At 35.1% G+C, this 17,913-nt stretch overlaps 2 protein-coding genes across 7 annotated transcripts in view; both read left to right on the forward strand.

The window, feature by feature from the left end:
• Positions 1-1,222: 1,222 nt before the first annotated feature.
• Positions 1,223-17,708, forward strand: PTGR2 (prostaglandin reductase 2). Its single transcript, XM_036239551.1, is given in 10 exon segments — positions 1,223-1,262; positions 2,354-2,469; positions 6,142-6,226; positions 6,229-6,337; positions 12,038-12,233; positions 13,009-13,054; positions 13,057-13,123; positions 13,927-14,013; positions 17,083-17,154; positions 17,690-17,708. Coding segments are annotated over 10 exon segments (837 nt in total).
• Positions 16,741-17,913, forward strand: part of ZNF410 (zinc finger protein 410) — a 33,530-nt gene continuing 32,357 nt past the window's right edge. For 3 of the 6 annotated variants that reach the window (XR_001595600.2, XM_016134823.2, XM_016134824.2), the window contains exon 1: positions 16,741-17,154. The gene's annotated coding sequence lies outside the window, so the exon portion shown is untranslated. The remainder of the gene's footprint in view (positions 17,155-17,913) is intronic. The other 3 variants (XM_016134819.2, XM_016134821.2, XM_016134822.2) reach the window with 2 other exon arrangements.

Consider the following 17,913-nt stretch of genomic DNA (forward strand, 5'->3'; position numbering starts at 1 on the left):
ATGGAATGGATTTACAGATGCTTGTCAAACGTATCAGTATGCTGCTGTATAAAACCTTACATTTAGAAATGAAGCTGGGAGCTAAGTATGTTGCACTGTTGTAAAAAGAGATTAATCTAATTGTTTCGCTTTGGGCTTCTCAATATTACTAGGTAACGAAGGCTAGAAAACACAATACCTAATGAGAGGAGACAGGAGTGGTTAATATATTAATTTCTTAAAAAGGGGAATATTTGCTTAGTATCCTAAAAATCAAATACTTAAACATGTAGGATGGAAATCTTTATGTGGTAGTCGAGATTGATTCTGGAATGTCAGACAGGTCGGGTTCGTATCTCAGTTCTGTCACTTTGGGAAAATGCTTAAAACTGTTAAAGCTTATTATTAAATGGGGATAATAATAGGATTGTTAGGAGATTAAATGATTATTAAATATTAATACATATTTATATACGTCAAATGCTATAATGTATAATATAAAATATATTAAATATTATTAAATATCAAATGAATATATATTTTTTGTAGCACTCACAGCAGTGTAACATCGTAACACTAAAGGCTTGTTCCTATTTTTACTGATGGATAAGGTAAGCAAGGCTGTTTCCCCCCAGTCAGACAGTGCCAGCTCTAGAACTTCATTTTGCTTCTTTCAGTAACTCAAATTGTAAACCCAGAATAAACTGATCCTTTACTTACTTACTTGGCCATTCTATATTACAGAATTTCCTATAAAGTGATGATTTGAAAATGTTTTTGATATATTTTGTAATAAGCAAAACTATTAAGAAATTTCCATTTTGATAAATGAGTAACAATTTTTGAAAATTTGGTTACTCAGTGTTTTTATTTTGCTACTAAATTATCTAGCAAGCTCTGGCAAAATGTATCAAAATTTTTTTTTAATCGAGCCACAGTAGGAGGCTTAATAATAATGGTATGAAGATGAATGTGCTCAAATTCTGAGGCCAGAAACATTTTGCCCTACTCGGTCTTCAATGAATTTAGTTTTTCTTAATCTATTTGTTTTAGGAGGCAAACTCTGACAGGAGACTGTATATTTTTTAGATCCCAAATATGATTTTTCTTCTCCTTGTTCAGAAACACAAATGTGTTTCTTTTTTTAATTTCTAAAATGTTTATCTCAAAACTTTGTGATTAAAAATATTTTCCATCTGTAGGAATTTATACAGAAATCTGGTGAGATCTCTGTGCAAACAAGATGGTGATTATATAAAGAATAACATTGAATTCTCGACCTGGTATGTATTTATCTGTGGTGAATGAACAGTTGTGGTCTTTGATCATTATTAATGCAAATGGAAGAACAAAAGTATTCATATGATGTCAGTGTGGTAAGTTGAGGTAGGAATATATTAACACTAGCAGAGATATTAGAAGAAATTCTTTAAACAATGTAATACTGAGTTTTTCAAGTGATAACTTCTTGAGGCCGTTTGTTGGAAAAATAAAGTATTTTAGACTTACAATATTTGAAAGGTTATATTATAAATAAGTAAACATTTGTGGCTTTTGAATTTTCTTTATGGTATGTATCATTGATTCTTAAAATTTGCTTTTCTGTTTTAAGTGAAGAGCACTGGCCTATGTCTGCTGACATCCAACCCGAGTCATAGAAACAAGAATGGAAGCAAACTGAGAGATTTGGGCCCATGCTGCTTTGGTTTTGCTGCCTACCTAGTATGTGGCCTGGGGAAGTCACTTAACTTCTTCTGACCTTCGTTTAGTAAAGCGGGCAGTTAGATTAAAATCTTTACATTTTATTCCCACCTAAGAAATGGGATGATTTAATGAATAGGAAGTTTGCTTATGTTCAGCATAACTGAATAAGAGTATACTTTTAGTGCTGACAGTTGTTGCTTACAGCTTTTTCTTCTTGTATTTCAAATTTTCTAATTTTCAAAACTTGTTAAAATGTTGCATTCATTAAATTTTTGTTTTTTTTTCTTAAAATGAGGAAGGAATGTTTACCTATTTTATTTGGCTGATGTGATATTTCTGCTTGTAAGTTTTAATTTTCATAGTTTAAAAAAATTAGCTATAATTTTTGGTTTTCCAAAATCCTCCTAAATTTTAGAACAGATGAGTGATTTACCTATAGTTATATTTAAAAAGATATTTTGAAGTCGACAGCAATATTCTAAAGGATCTTCTTGGAGAAAATCAAGAGTAATTAAACTTATTTGAAAAATTTATGCTGAGTTACAGAGAAATTACAAAATAATATAGGAATATTCATGCCTGTATTAAAAGAGAGAGACCTTTTAAAGAATAATAAATAATTACATAGGAAAGTGAGGTTTTGATTTTGTATTTTTACCTAATATTTTAGGAAAAAATAGTAACCCAGTGGTAGAAAATTTCCAAGTAGAAGTAAATTTGCCAGATAATATCAATGAAGGGCAAGTATAAGTCAGAACTCCATATCTTTCTGTGGATCCTTACATGGTAAGAATCAGGATTTTGTGACTTGGTGAAAATGAATTTTATTTTCGTATATTTATGTTGCATCTACATTTTATGTGTAATTTTTGTGATTAATAAATAGTTGAGCAATTATATATTGATACCTGTGGATTACAGATTTAAATTTGTTTTTATTCACTAGTGTTATTAAGGAATGCTGTAGAAAGGTTTTTGTAATAGTAGTACATGTGATTAGTCAGGTTCTTCCAAATGTCCAGATCACTTCCCAATAGTAAGTAAAACTTAAAGATAGTAAATTATGATTGGAAATTCTCTCAGACTGATCCAGTTTACAAGGCAGGCTCTGTACAAGATGTTTGTTCTTGTTAGTGTCTTTTTGAAAGGAACAGGCTCACTTATGCTAAAAGATATTTATTGAAAAGGTATATATAGCCTAGGACTGCAGCTGAGAAGCCATCAGGCACATGGACTTAGATTTTATAAACAGAGGTAGTTTTACTTCTTCCTTTCCTATATGGATACCTTTTATTTCATTTTCTTGCCCTCAGTAGAACCTCCATTCAGTACAGTGTTATAGAGAAGTGACTATAGTGGACATCTTTGTCTTGTTCCTGATCTAGGGGAGAAAGCATTCTGTCTTTCACCATTACATATGATGTTAGCTGTGGGATTTTTGTAGCTTAGATTTTGTCAGTTTTATAAGGTTGAGGAAATTTCCTCCTATTCCTAGTTTATTGACTGCTTTTATCATGAGGAGTATTTTCTATTTTATTCCAGTAAAATATATAACATAAAATATATCATTTTAACTATTTTTAAGTATAAAATTCAGTTGCATAAGGAGCACACAGTATTGTACAGACATTACCACTTACCTCTTCCAGAACTTCTTCATCAGCCTGAACAGAAATTCTGTGTCTGTTAAACAATAAAATTCCCATTACTCCCTTCCCCAAGAAGGGGTTTTGGATTTTGTCATATCCTTTTTCTGCTCCTATTGATATGATCATGTGGTTTTTGTTTTTTAATCCATCGATATGGTTTATTATATTAATTGATTTTCAGATGGTAAATCAATCTTACATTCTTGGAATAAATTCCACTTGATGAGATTCCTGGCATGTAATTCCTTTAACATGTTGCTGAATTTGATTTGCTACTATTCTTTTCTGGTGATGTGTTTATCTGATTTTGGTATCAAATAGACAAGTTATAATCTCTTTCTGGATTCCTGTCGCTAAGCACATACTTGCATTCTCCTTCTTGCTTCTGGGTCTCTTTCTTTTATAACACACCAGTGCCCTTTTTGCTCATGCCTTGTATGAATCATGCTTCTTATTTTTTGTATTTTATCATGTTTTTATACCTTAGGGGCTTCGTTAATCCTGGAGAGAAGGCCTTTCTCAGGGCTAGATAATTTTTAGAGATGATAAACAACTTGCCTGGGACACACCTTTCATATGTAAATCAATCAGTCTAAAACCCATAACTCCGACCACCTCCTTCCTCCAACTCTCACATACCATCCCGATATTTGCCCTGCCCTAAACCACAGGGCCAGTATGAGGCAACTAGAAACCACTGCTGTAAACCAGAGCCCACCCTAGTTATACAAACTATTTAATCCTCAATTTACTCAAGCTTGCCTACCCTGCCATGCTTTCCTCTTGCTGCTCTTGCCTCTTGACTAACTCTGTTACTTCGCCATGTGAACCTACATACAATGTGCCCCTTCGTTTGGGAATTATAAATAATAAACTCTTCCTTCAAGGAAATTGTCTTTGTGTCTGTCATCTTACCATACTTGATTAAAGCAAAATCCCAGGTATAAATTAAAATGAGCCTTCATACGTGCTGTTCCTCCATCTAAAAGCTTCCTCTCACCTTTTTCTCTTTACCTGGGAATAACCCTCTTATTCCCTAGAAGGCTGCTTTAAAGAGATTTGCTCTGGTTAAATCACCCTGAACCCTCAGGATAGTACTTTCTGTTACATTTTCTCAAAACAGTACCTTGACCTTCAGCATTTATCCTAATTGTAATTAATACATATTTGTGTAGTTATTAGAGATCTGTCTTCCCTGATGAAAAGTAAACTTATGAAGACAAAGGTCTTAATTAATCACCGTATCTCCAGTGACAAGCATGATGCTTATTAAGTATTAAGAAAAAAAGAAAATCATTTCTTTCCTCATGTGGCCCTGTATGGTGTGATCTTCATGTCCACTTGGGAATTGTAGTAATCACTTGCCTTCACTAGACATTGTTCTAAAAACAAAACAACAACAACAAAAATCATATCTTTAAAAGGAAAAAAAGGAATCTAATGAACATTAAGTCATCGAAATTTTATATCATTCCAAATTCACAGCTAATTTTAATTACCATGCATATCCAGTGTTTTACATGATTATGTTTAATGTATATATACTATTTTGATTTCATATTTAAGTGATTTTATATAAATATCTTCATACAAAAAACTAGTCCAAGTATCATTATTTTGGTAGTTATAGAACATTCTATTTTGTTGACATCATTTGCTTACCTATAGGGAATTATTTGTCCTACTTTTCTTCTTAGCCTTGTTTAAGAGTCAGGTGCTTGATCTGGCCAGTATCCATGGCCGCTGCAGCTGCTTCCTAGAATACATGGGAGGGCACACAAGCAGAAGCATAGCATATTCCCACCGAAGCTTCTGCCTCAATTTCCTCTTTGGTCTTTTCCTCTGGTGACCTGAACTAAACCTCATGGGGCCCCTTAATTAAACAACCTTCCATCTTTTCGATCTCCTTTCTATCTCCTGGACCATACTAGGTGTAGGCCTCTACATCTTGGCTTCATGAGAGAAACAAGAGTGAACCACAGGAAGAAAGCCTTGACTACACAGGAAGTCTTCAGCCTTAGACCCATGGAAGGGTGTGGTATGATTGTGGCATTTTGTCTTTGTGAAATACAGAGAACATCCACCTGAGGTTAGGGGTGTGATGTAGTGCTTAGTCGAAGTGTTGTTCCCTGTCATCGCACTATTGTGGGAATTTGAACAGTTGGGGAGCTTAAAAATACCTTGGGAATAGGTATTAGAAATGAGGAAGAGGAGTTTAGATGGGATTGTGATAAACAACTGTATTAAAAGTTTCATTTCCTTTTGTTTTATTTCTATTGGGGAAGTAGAAGTGCTAGGCCAAAAGAAATGAGTGCTGTTGTGGTCTTATATGTTACTAGTTTGTTTTCTGTGATATTATCAGCAATATGTAAGTGTATCTAATTTGCTATGATCCATTGAAACTATTGGCATAGTATTTTGTATTATTTTTACTAGTATAATATATGTAATATTACTTAAATTTCTTTAAGTAATTTTTAAAAAATTTTAACAGCTTATTTACATATCGTACCATTCACCCATTTAAATGTTCAATTCAGTGGTTTTTGTCTATTCACAAAATTGTGGAACTAGCACCACAATCTAATTTTAACATTCTTAAATTACTTCTTGTTAGAAGGGTACATTTTTTTTTTTCAGGATAAAAAATAACTGAAAGGAAGAGGGAAAGGAAGATAATTTTTATTTGATTAATACTTTACTTAACATTACTTATTCTATATCTTTCTTTTAGTCACTGGGTAAATTAGTAAACTGGTTCAGTAGTATCAGGCAGAATTATTCTAATCAATGTGTCCTTTTTTTTTAGTATTGTAGAATGAAGGAAGACACTGGAGCTGATTATATGACACCTTGGCAAGTGGTCGATAGTAGAAGTATTGGGATTATAGAAGAAGCAAACACACAAATTTTACTAAAGGCAATTTTGTGAGTTCTTTCTGTTGGCCCTGGCGAACCAAGTTTATTCTGGATGGAAATAGCCTTGAAAAGGTGATGTATAACATAGAGTATCTGATTTTTTCCCCCTGTAATTCTTACTTTGTGCATTTACTACTCACTTCTGTTTGTTATCAGGGAAAAAAATTAAAGCATATATTTTATTTTAGATAGCTGTAAAATGAAAATAAAGCCTTTGTTTCTTTTCTACTGTTGGCTATAACTTTATTTGACAGTTCTTAGATTACCAGTGAATGGTGTTATTTTTCATAGTTAATTTATTTCCCAAATTTTATATGTATAAAATAAAACCTGAACTATAAGCACCGAAATATATTTTATACTAAAAGCTCTAAGTCCCCTTACAGTTGTATGCTTTAAAGTTTCCTGAGAAATTGTCACTTAACGTAATTCCTTTGGTTTGTGCTTGAAATTCTATCTTGCGTCAGAATCCTGAGTTCAGTTTCTCTTAGGTTGATGACAAATATTCGTCCGTTTTGACTTATAGAAACTTGTAGCTTCATGTAATTCAGCCTAATGTATGTCATCAAGGAAATTATGTCTCTGAACCCCAGTTTCCTCATGTGCAAAATGAAAATAATATCTGTCTTACAATGAATATGAAAATTAAATGCTATGACCAATGAGACTAAGGTTTTGTAAAAGGATTTGTAAAATGTTAGTATTTTTTTATTACACATTTTTATAATTAGTTAAAGGTGGCTGTTAAGATACAAATGACATGGGAGATGTTATGCAATCATTTGTAGTACTAGTAAAATATATTTAATAGTACTAGTAAAATATATTTAACTAGAAGTTTCTTAGCAGGAAGTGAAAAAGAAATATTCAGCAGTTTCTGTCTTCTATCATTGTACTATCATGGGAAACTGAGCAACTGGGAGACCTTACGAGGGATTTGGGAGTAGGTATTAGAAATGAGAAAAAGGAAATCAGAAGGGATGAAAATGTGATATTTGCTGAACACAAACTTAATTCACACTGTTTTTATACTGGCTTTCCTAATAAATATTACCTACATGAAATGTTTCTGTGTACTGTAGACTTTTCTGTGTATTGTAGACTTAATTCTTCATTACTTTTATCTACACACCAGATTTAACTGATAGCCATTTAAAATTGCCGAATACAAACTTTTTATTTATTTTTATTCCATTTTATTTCTTTGTGGCATTTTAACTACAAATCAAACTAAGATAGTGAATCTTGATTACTTTTGGTGCTTTATTACATTTTTACTGAAGTTGTTCAATTCCTTAAAAAGTTATTATAAAACCAATATGATAGGGAGTCTTTCTATATATATTTTTTTCAATTCTCCCTAACTTTACAGATAAGAAAACAGACACAGAAGATGTTAGAGCAGTATAATTAATTACCAATAGGGCCTGGTAAACATATAAACATAAAATGCTAAAAAGTTAAGATAGACTTCATTTTATTTTCTAATGAAACTAGAAGAAATTGTATCATCCTTACATTTTTATGGTACATTTTAAGAATGAGTAACAACAATTGTTAGAGTTGTAGCTGATTTTTTTTTTTTTTATGTAGATAAATGTTTACTTTGGAACTGCTTAGATTTAAAAACCTCCCAACTTTGCCTAGTGTTTTTCTCTTAAGTCTTTCCTCTCTTTTGACATACTTGGGGCATTGGCAAGAAAGAATATTTTGTGTTTTATGTGGAAATTCTATTTTAAAAGTTTTATTTTGTTTAACTATAAAGAGAAATGATATTCAGTTGTTTTTTACTTTATACAGCTGAATTATAGAATTTTAACAAGACCTAAGACTGTTCTAGAAACTACTGCTTGTACCTCTGGGCGGCTTAAACAACAGAAATTTATTTTCTCACAACTCTGGTGGCTAGAAGTCTGAGATCAAGGTGCTGGAAAATTTGGTTTCTGGTGAAGCCTCTCTTCCTGGCTTGCAGATGGCTGCCTTCTCACTGTGTCCTTATGTGACATTCAGCCTTTCCTCCGTACAAGTGATCTCTGCTGTCTCCTCCTCTTTTTATAAAAAAATATAATCCTTTATACATATAATCCTTTTGGATTAGGTCCCCACCCTTAGGGCCTCATTTAACCTTAATTATCTCCTTTAAGGCCCTGCCTTCAAATATAATGACATTAAAAGTTAGTCTTCAAGATACGAATTTTAAGAGTGTTCATGTAGGAAATATTGAAACCTGTAGAAGATTTTTATAAGAATATGAGTCAAACTGATGATAATTGCTGGGAAGCAAGATCTCAAATGCTCCAAAGAATTTCAGTTTGCAGTTTCTTTTATGCATTTTGAAATTAAGGAGGGAAAGTAAGGAAGATTACATGGAGATGGGAGAAAGCAAAGCAAAGATTGGATTACAGGATAGTTAACAAGATTATGTGCTCTCTTGAGAGTGGTTACTCTTATTTCAAAGGTGTGTTAACCTGAGTGCACAAGAACAGTGCACAGGGCTTGCTTAAAACAAAGATAAACCTCTTACTAAAGAAGTTACAAGCCAGGGGTTTGACTACCCACGATGACCTTCCCAGTAAGGAATTTATGATCACATCACTTGTGAGGTTACTTTCTGTAGAACATCTTTTTCATCCATAGGAGGACACAATTCAGTCTATAGCAGCTTGTCTCAGTGCTCCTTGCTGAGCAGCGCTTCGACTCACACTGGAGGCAGCTGGCCTCAGTTTCTGGTGTGGCCTTTTGAGGCAACTATAAGCACAGCATCTGTGGATTGCTTGCTGAATCTTAACAGGTGGCCCCAGAGGGGCAGAGGCTTGAGCTAAATTTGGCCTACGGCTGAACCCCTCTCAGGACTCTGCCACTGGAAACCTACTTCACAAATCCACACTAATAAGACTGGGACACTTAGAAGATTTGCTCAGTACATAGAAACATAGACTGAAAGGCAGCCAAAATGGGAAGACAAAGATGTGGAAACCATATGAGAGAACAGAACAGAGATCCAGATATAATGGAGTCAAATAATCTAATAGACACACAGTTCGAAGCACTGGTTATAAAAGATGCTCAGTGAACTTTTGGGAAGTGTAGATAAATTCAGTGAGAACTTCAATGAAGAGATAACAAACATAAAAATGGAAATAGAAATTATAAAAGGGAACCAGTCTGAAATGAAGAACACATTATCTGAGATGAGAAGTATATTAAATGGAATAAACAAAGGAATAAACAGAGTGAATAAAGCAAAGGATCAAATTCCCTACATAGAGAACAGAAAAACCAAGGACACATAACCAGAATGGCAAGAGATAAGATGCCAAGGCTATAAAAATAATTTAAGAAACATATGGGGCACTATTAAGGGTCCAAATATCCATCTGATTGGCGTAACTGAAGAAAATCAAGATGTTGAACAGGTGTTTGAAGAAATAACGATGGAAAACTTCCCTAACCTGGACATAAAACCCCAGGAAGCTCAAAGAATTACGAAAATCAGGGCTCCAAAGAGGCCCACACCAACACACATCATAATAAAAATGCCAAAGCTTAAATACAAAGAAAGAACATTAAAAGCAGGAAGAGAAAAATACTTATAAGGGAACACCCATAAGACTGGCAGTTGATTTCTCAAAAGAAACTATGCAAGACAGAAAAGCTTGGCAAAAAATATTCAACAGGATAAAGACCCATGATCTACAACCAAGAATACTTTATCCAGCAAAGCTATCATTTAGAGTTGAAGGACAGATAAAGAGCTTTCCAGACAAAAATAAGCTGAAAGAATTTATTACCACCAAGCCCCTATTACAGGAAATGTTAGAGAAACTTCTTTAAGAAGAAAAAATACGTATCAAAAACAGGAAAAAGAATGGTAACAACTACATTCCTATCAATAATTACCTTTAATGAAAAAGAATTAAGTGCTCCAACCAAAAGATAGAGTGGCTGAAAGGATAAGATAACAAGACCCCTACATATGAAAATGAAGGGGATAGAAAAAGATATTGCTTTGATGGACCTACAAGGTATTTAAATTGGACAGAGAAAGATAAACACTATATGATTGCACTTACATGTGGAATCTAAGGAATAAAAAGAACAAACTAATCAAAAACAGACTCGCAAATAGAGTGGACAATTTGGTGACAGAGGGGAGGGGGTACTGGGGGGCTGGGAGAATAGAGTAAAGAGTTAAAGAAGTACAAATTAGTAGGTGATGGATGGTCACAGGGATGGGGAGCACAGCGTAGAGAATGCAGTTAGCATTAACACATTGGCTAGGTGGAGGGTCAGAGGAGGGAGGGAGCAATTGGGGGATTGTTTTATGAACTATATAGATGTCTAACCAATGTAGTATATACTTGAAACTGATTAAAATAAATAAATTAAAAATAAAAACAGAAATTCCTACTATTATTTTTAAAAGGTGTGTATTTCATTTTAGGTAGGCCCGCAACTTGTGCATGGACACCTTTCATACTTTCTTGGAGCTATAGGTTTGTCTGGTTTGACATCCTTAATTGGGATACAGGAAAAAGGTCATATAACTGCGGGAGCTAATCAGACAATGGTTGTTAGTGGGGCTGCTAGTGCTTGTGGATCCTTGGCTGGGCAGGTAAACTTTCTGAGAATTATTTGATTTTCTAAAAAAGTAGTTGTAATCAAATCTCTGGATACATGTATATAATTTAAGATATAAAATTGAACAAATTTATGATTCTACAGATTTCTGGTAGAAATGAGTTTATTACCTGCTTAGACTCTCTTTATAAAGACATGAAAAATGCTGTAGATTTTTGTTTCTTTTTCCTATTAATCAAAAATAGACATGGTAAATTCTGGAGCATTGCTCCACTCAACAATATGAGAAAGAAAAATCAGAGTACCTGTCTGGAATCCATGCATTAAAAAACAAACTCATCTTATATATAAAAAAAATTTCAAATAAGGAAGCACTTATTGGATTCTAGAAATACAGTAAATATTGTGAAAGAATTTTATAAAGTGCTTTTTTCTTTTTTTAAAAAAACGATAGCCTGTATAATATGAAACCATTGAAACAAAACATTTTATCTTAGCAGTGATTTTAGTTACAGGCCTGAAAAAATATTAAAAAAAAACTCTTTTTAATGAAATTTATTGGGGTGACATTGGTTAATAACATTATATAAATTTCAAGTGTACAACTTTATAATATGACATCTGTATAATCTATTGTGTGCTCACCAGCTGGTCTAGTCTCCTTCCAGCATCATGTATTTGACCCCCTTTACTCTGTTTGTCCTCCCCCATTCTTCCCTTTCCTTCTAGTAACCACCATTCTTTTGTTTGTATCTATGAATTTTTTGTTTGTTCATTTTATTTGTTTATTTGTTGCTTTTCATTTTGTAGCCCACATATGAATGAAAACATATGGTTCTTCTTTTTTTTCATCTGACTTATTCACTTAGCATACATAATAGTCTCGAGATCTAACCACGGAAATATGTTGAATTGCAAGTTAGTGATGTTTTGAGTCTGACTATTTCTTTTACGAAATCAGCTCATATGGTGAAATTTTAACATTCAAACTAAGTTAATTTTATTCAGTCTTAATGCTTTTAAAAATGACATTGTATTTGTTCCGTTTCAAATGACTTTTAGCTGAAAGCCCTGTATTCTAACCTAAATTGGGATATTTTCATATACTTGTAATATCTTTTATGCTTTCACATTTTAAAATTTAAATGTAACAATAGAAGTTGTTTAATTTTCAAAAAATTCCCCCCTCGATTGGCCATTTGATGGGCCTGTTCCAGAGTGGTGGGAATTTGTGTAACATGTAAGAAGTGCCTCCTTTTGACCTCAGAACTGGTCTTTGATGATGCAATTAATTATAACAATGGGAATGTGGCAGAACGGCTCCGTGAATTATGCCCAGCTGCAGGGGATGCTTACTTTGACAATGTTGATGGCGACATCAGTGATGCAGTGATGAGTCAGGTTGTTTGCTGATGTTTGTTATAAATAGGCATACTCCCTTTTATTTGATGTGATATTGCTTTACCTGATACTGAGAGAGGAAAAAAAACTTTATAAAATTGTAGGGTTTCCTGTGAAAAATAACTTGATGGTAAGTATTGTAATTGATACAGAAGAGCTGGCTGATATATCTACTTCCGTTTGTTTGCAGATTTGCACCGTGGGCATCAATTTCAGTTCTTTGCTAGCAATATTATATTTATCACTTGCAATTTATTTTTTGTGAAAAATTAAGTTGTACAAATGGTGAAGTTCAGACTCCTAACTCACCATCAACCGACTCTAGTCATGCCCCCTGACTTTGGGTAGGGAGTAGATTTTCATAGATTGCAGGTTTTAACATCTTTTTATTGACAATGTTATAAATATCAACATCAACTATTAACAATTAACACATTGTCCTTTACTATGTGTAAAATTATTTGCAGTCGAAGTTAAATTATTTAAATCCGAAGAAATACTTTACTATTGCTGATGAAAGTAGCAACGACGACAGCTAATGTAATTCTTTTGCTGATTACCAAACTCTCATTTCCCGCTATGTTCCTTTGGAGTGGACTTATTTTCCAGCAAATTAAAACTCTTAAACATATAATGGGTAAATTTAAAACAAAATTAATTGGCAGTAAAGGATTAAATACAGTGGTCATGGAGGCTTTCTTTGAGATAGCCATAAAATCATATATACAGGGAAGGCATATATCTTAGGGTACAATCATCAGTTTTCTCTGAACAGATGAATCAGAATAGCCACCTCATCCTGTGTGGTCAAATTTCTCAGTACAAGATGTGCCTTATCCTCCACTACCCCCTGCTGTAGAAGCAATCCTGAAAGAAACATCACAAAGTGTGTTCTGCCCTTTCTCCTTATTACCAGATTCAGGAGGTTTAAAGATCATAGATTATTTGAAATGTATTGTTCTTCATGTATAAGTCTTTATTATTAAATAAAACTTGAAAATATCCATTTTAAGTCAGTTCAATATTTAGGTTTTGGTTGGGTTAACTAGCAGAAAACTTTTTAAAAATGCAGCTTTTCTATCAGTCTTTTGCAACTCCTTTATTTGCAAATGATAGAAACTCAATCACATTGGCTTAAGTGCACAGGAAATTTATGGGCTCATGTATTTGAGAAGTACAATATTAGTACAGTACTAGCTTAGATTTGGCTGGATAAAGAGTTTGCATAGTGGCGTCGCGACTCAGTTTTTCTCCACCTCTGGGGTGTGCTTCCTTCTGGGTTGGCTCTGCTCCCTTGCAGGTTCTCCTCTTGCAGTAGCAGCGAGAGGATGACTCGTTATCTCTTAAATTGTATTTTACTAGGTTAGCAATCCAAGCAAAAAGAGAACAGCTCTCTTCTTGCGGTTTTATCAAGTCCCAAAGCTGATACTTACTGGCTCAGACTGGCCTGGGTTCGGTCACATGAGGATGGGGAAAGGATGTTACCCACAAAGTAAAATCACAGTGTTATTACCACAGTGTTATTACCTAGATGCTAGGCAGACAAAACAAACTGTATTTGACCAGATTCTGTGTGATTAAGTTCTAATATTTGAAAGATTAACAGATATTAAGAGTTCTGGAATGATTTGATTTTGGATGCTTTTACTCCCTCACTAGTCTCTGATCATTATTCTTTTCTTTCCCACTACAGAGAAAGATTTCTGTTGTTAAATTATAAGGACAAATTTGAGTCTGGTACTCTACAGCTGAGTCAGAGGTTTAAAGAAGGAAAGCTAAAGTTAGAATTTGTTTCTATTCTTTATCAGTATTATTCTTTCTGCTATTTGATAAACGTTTGTATTATTTGAATTTATTATAGCAAATGTACTAGTTTCATAATAAAAATTTCTACAAAAGAAAAGTGTACTAAATATTGTAAATTAACTTTACTTCCTAGGCAAGTATAACCTCCTAGCTGAGAAACCCTCTCTTATTATTCTCTTTATCTAAAATTTTATTAACCTTGACCTTTTTTAGATTATAAGATCAATAGGATTGTCCCCCAAATTGGAATACTATTATGTGTTAGAAGCTGTCCTTTCTCAAAAATCTTATAAATACCTCCTAGTAGTACCCCTACCTCTACAGTACCATACTTCTTTCCTGCCCTCCTGGACATTCTGATATATCTCTTGGTTGTTGGTTGAAAATTAGGAGTTATTAATCTGGAGTTCAGAGCCTCTGACCTAGCATGTTCTTGAAACCTACAAATGATAGGCAAAGTTGTATGTGTGTGTGCTTATATATTTTGTTTTTTGAAAGGAGAATGTATAGCTTGTGCTGTTATCAAGTGAAGATTAGATAAAGGGAAGATAGGATTTTATTTTTAAAAATCAATTGATAGAAAACCTTTCTGAAATTAAGAATATTTTTAGACTAAAAGTGCTGAAAAATATTGCTGTTTTTTTTTTTTTTACAAAAAATGGAAACTATTAAGGAAAAACTTTGAAGTCTAAGATACTAAATATAGTTATTTTGATTTAAAGATCAAAGAAACTGTGATAAATGGATTGGAAAACATGGGAGGTAAGATGAATGTAGAGATATATATATATATCTTCAGCACAAATAATCCCCGTTTTCTTTTAATTCTACTTGTTTCTTCTTTTGAAATTCTTTCTTTCCTGTAAAACTGTCTTATAGTTTTCCTTAAATGTCTTAATCAAACTCCATGAAAGTTAAACTTAGTGGTATTTAAGAGATATTGTTTACCATTTAAAATCATAAAGTGTTTTTGTAAACAGCTAGTGAAAAAAGTATGATGGAGAGACTAGATTTACTACAGGAGATGATCTGTTCATGTTCGGCCAAATAGTTTACTGTATAGCCTAAAAGCTCTAATATTTATTGATAAAAGCATGTTTATTTTAGGTTAGCAGGGACATACTGTCACAGAGTCAAATTTTCAACGACAAATAGATATAAATATCACTTGGAGTTTTAGGTACTTAAAAAGATTTAAACAAGACAGTGTCAGAAAATGACAGGACTGACTGAACAAATTAACAAGTGGTTATAAACATGAATGTGCAAGACTGACTAATGCACCTCTAAAGAGTTTGTTTTCATTGTAATCAACCCTTTAAAACAATAAAATGTGGACCTAGAGGGTATTGTGCTGAATGAAATGGGAAGGATAAGAGACATATTACATGATTTCATGTACATGTGGAAGCTAAAGAACAAATAACAACAAAAACAGTAATAAACTCATACGGAGAATATTTTGAGGGCTACTAGATGCGAAGGGGGTTGGAGGAGTGAGAAAAAGGCAAAGGGATTAAGATGTACAAATAGTTATAGAATAGACGCGGAGATGTAGAGTGTAGCATAGAGAAGAGGGTTAATAATGTAATTAATATGTAAGGGGGAAGAGGGGTACTAGATTTAGTGGGGTGATCACTTTGCGAGTTATGTGGATCTTTGATTACTAGGTTGTACAACTGAAACTGGTATATTATTGTTTGCTAACTATAGTTGGAAAAAACTCGCTGAATTATACAATGTAAATATGAGCAACTAACTGTCTATTATATATCAATAAAGCTGAGTGTTGTGCTGGTTTGTGACCATCTGTTTACACACTGCAATATACTTAAAAAAATTTTATTATGGTGAAATTGGTTAACGAAATCCAGTAAGTTTCAAGTGTACAATTCAACGGCAAGGCATATATATATGTTCATGCAATATATTTTTGTTGGCAATATCTGTAAAAAGTAGATTCAAATTGTGTTAGTAATCAATCACTCCAGTTGACTTGAGTGGCTTCTCTTTTTTCTTGTCTTTTACTTTTCCTGGACCATTTCATTTCCAGAGAAGGCTTCACGTTTGTAAATTGATAACTCTCAAATCTACATTTCTATTTTTGACCTCTAACTTGCGCTCCAGACCTTTACCTCTAAGTAAATATCTCCTTTGAATCTGGGATAGATAAATTTGCTTTACCTGAAGAGGAATTATTTCCCCGTGAACCGTGTTTCTCTTTTGTTTTTTAAATCATCATTGTTTGTGTACCCAACTACTCTCTCACCCGTTAATACACCTGTCATCAAGGCTGGTCTTCGATCTCAAAAATGCCTTTCGTAGAGAACTCCTTTCTGAGAGAACTCCTCTGGCGCTGTTTTCGTTGAGTCCCTCATCCTTCAGCAAGCAGCAGTATTAAAAAAAAAAACTAGTAATTTCAAGAAGTCAGTCAGATTCATAAAGTTCAACAAGTGGTGGCATCCAGCTTGGAACTCATATTCTAGTCCCTAGTCAGGATGCACGAGAGCTCTTTACATCCAATGATAAGGAACGTAGACTCTAGGGATTTCGTATTCCAAAAAAGTTCTACACAAGTCTCACTTCTCATATGGTATCATATACAATGCAGAATTAGATTCTGCAAGTACCTTTTTTGGGCAGTGAAGCTTCAAGGTCCTCATAACTGAGAACTCTGATACATGTTTAGTGATCTTCTTCGCTTACCTCCATTGTAACGAGTATTGATCTCAGCTGACAGGAAAAACTACCCATACGCTGCTGCAAGGAAGCAGTGACGTCACGGTTAGAATTCACCGACCCCGTCTTTCCGGGCATCGCAGATCACGGAGCCCCGAAGGTGAGAGAGAATGAGTGGGAGGCAGGAGACCGCAGCTTCTTCCGTCCCGGGGCAGAGCTCTGCGCCGCAGGCCCAGTCCGATCTGCAGCCCTTCAGTGAGAACCCGGCTCGCGGCCGCCCCAAACCGCCTGGAGGCGAGAAAGTGGGTGTGTGCGTCGGGGGGCGGCCAAACTTCCTGTCCCGCGCTCGAGCTGCTTCCGGCAGGAGCCGGAAGACGCTATGTGTGGACGGAATTCGGGACCGACTGACGGACGGACGGCTGCCCCGGACGGGAAGGTGAGCTCCGGGGTGGGCCAGGCCGTACCGGTAGGCTAGGTGGTCCCTGAGAGGGTGGGGGCCAGTATCGGCTCTTCAGGGGCTCGGGTCGAGTTCGCCCCTGGAGAGGGCAGGGAAACCGCCCCCCTTGGACACCCCTCCGGGATCTGGCCGGCCCGGGAGCGGTGGGGCCGGAGCCCCACGGCTTCGATCCTTACCCTCGTTGGGTTAGGGGCCGATGTTTCGGCTCCTTTGCTTGGTTTTGGGGGCGGACCATGGGAACAAGAACGTCCTGAGGAAGCCAGAGTCAGCGAATCCCTTGGGCGGGGGCTTCCAGACTGCACCCGCAGCCGGGGCCTGCCTGCGGACCTTGAGGCCTTACACTGAGGCCGTTGTAATGGGCGAAGGAGGATGCCAAGGGGATTCTGCCCTGGATATTACATCCTGGAGCTGCCCTCTTCTTTCACATATCCACTTACTTTCTGAGTCTAGAAGAAGGAAGGCTGCGGGCTCGGAGAGGCTGGGCTGCCGGTTTCTCCTTCGACTGTCATTTCAGGGCGGGGTTTGGGCTGTGAGTGTTTACAGCTTGTATGCATTTAGCAGGTTGAATTTCTTCTCTGAAGTTTCTTCAGAGAAAAGAATTCAATTAGTTTATTAAAGTTTTTCTCACTTGTTCATGAGGCTCTAAAATGCATTTAGGCACTATTTGGAAGTTAAACACTATTAAGAGTTTAGGTTCTAAGAGTTTGTACTTTTTCCTCCCTTTGGCAAAGGGTCAAC

Source organism: Rousettus aegyptiacus, unplaced genomic scaffold, assembly GCF_014176215.1.
Source record: "Rousettus aegyptiacus isolate mRouAeg1 unplaced genomic scaffold, mRouAeg1.p scaffold_m13_p_3, whole genome shotgun sequence".
Taxonomy (NCBI): Eukaryota; Metazoa; Chordata; class Mammalia; order Chiroptera; family Pteropodidae; genus Rousettus; species Rousettus aegyptiacus.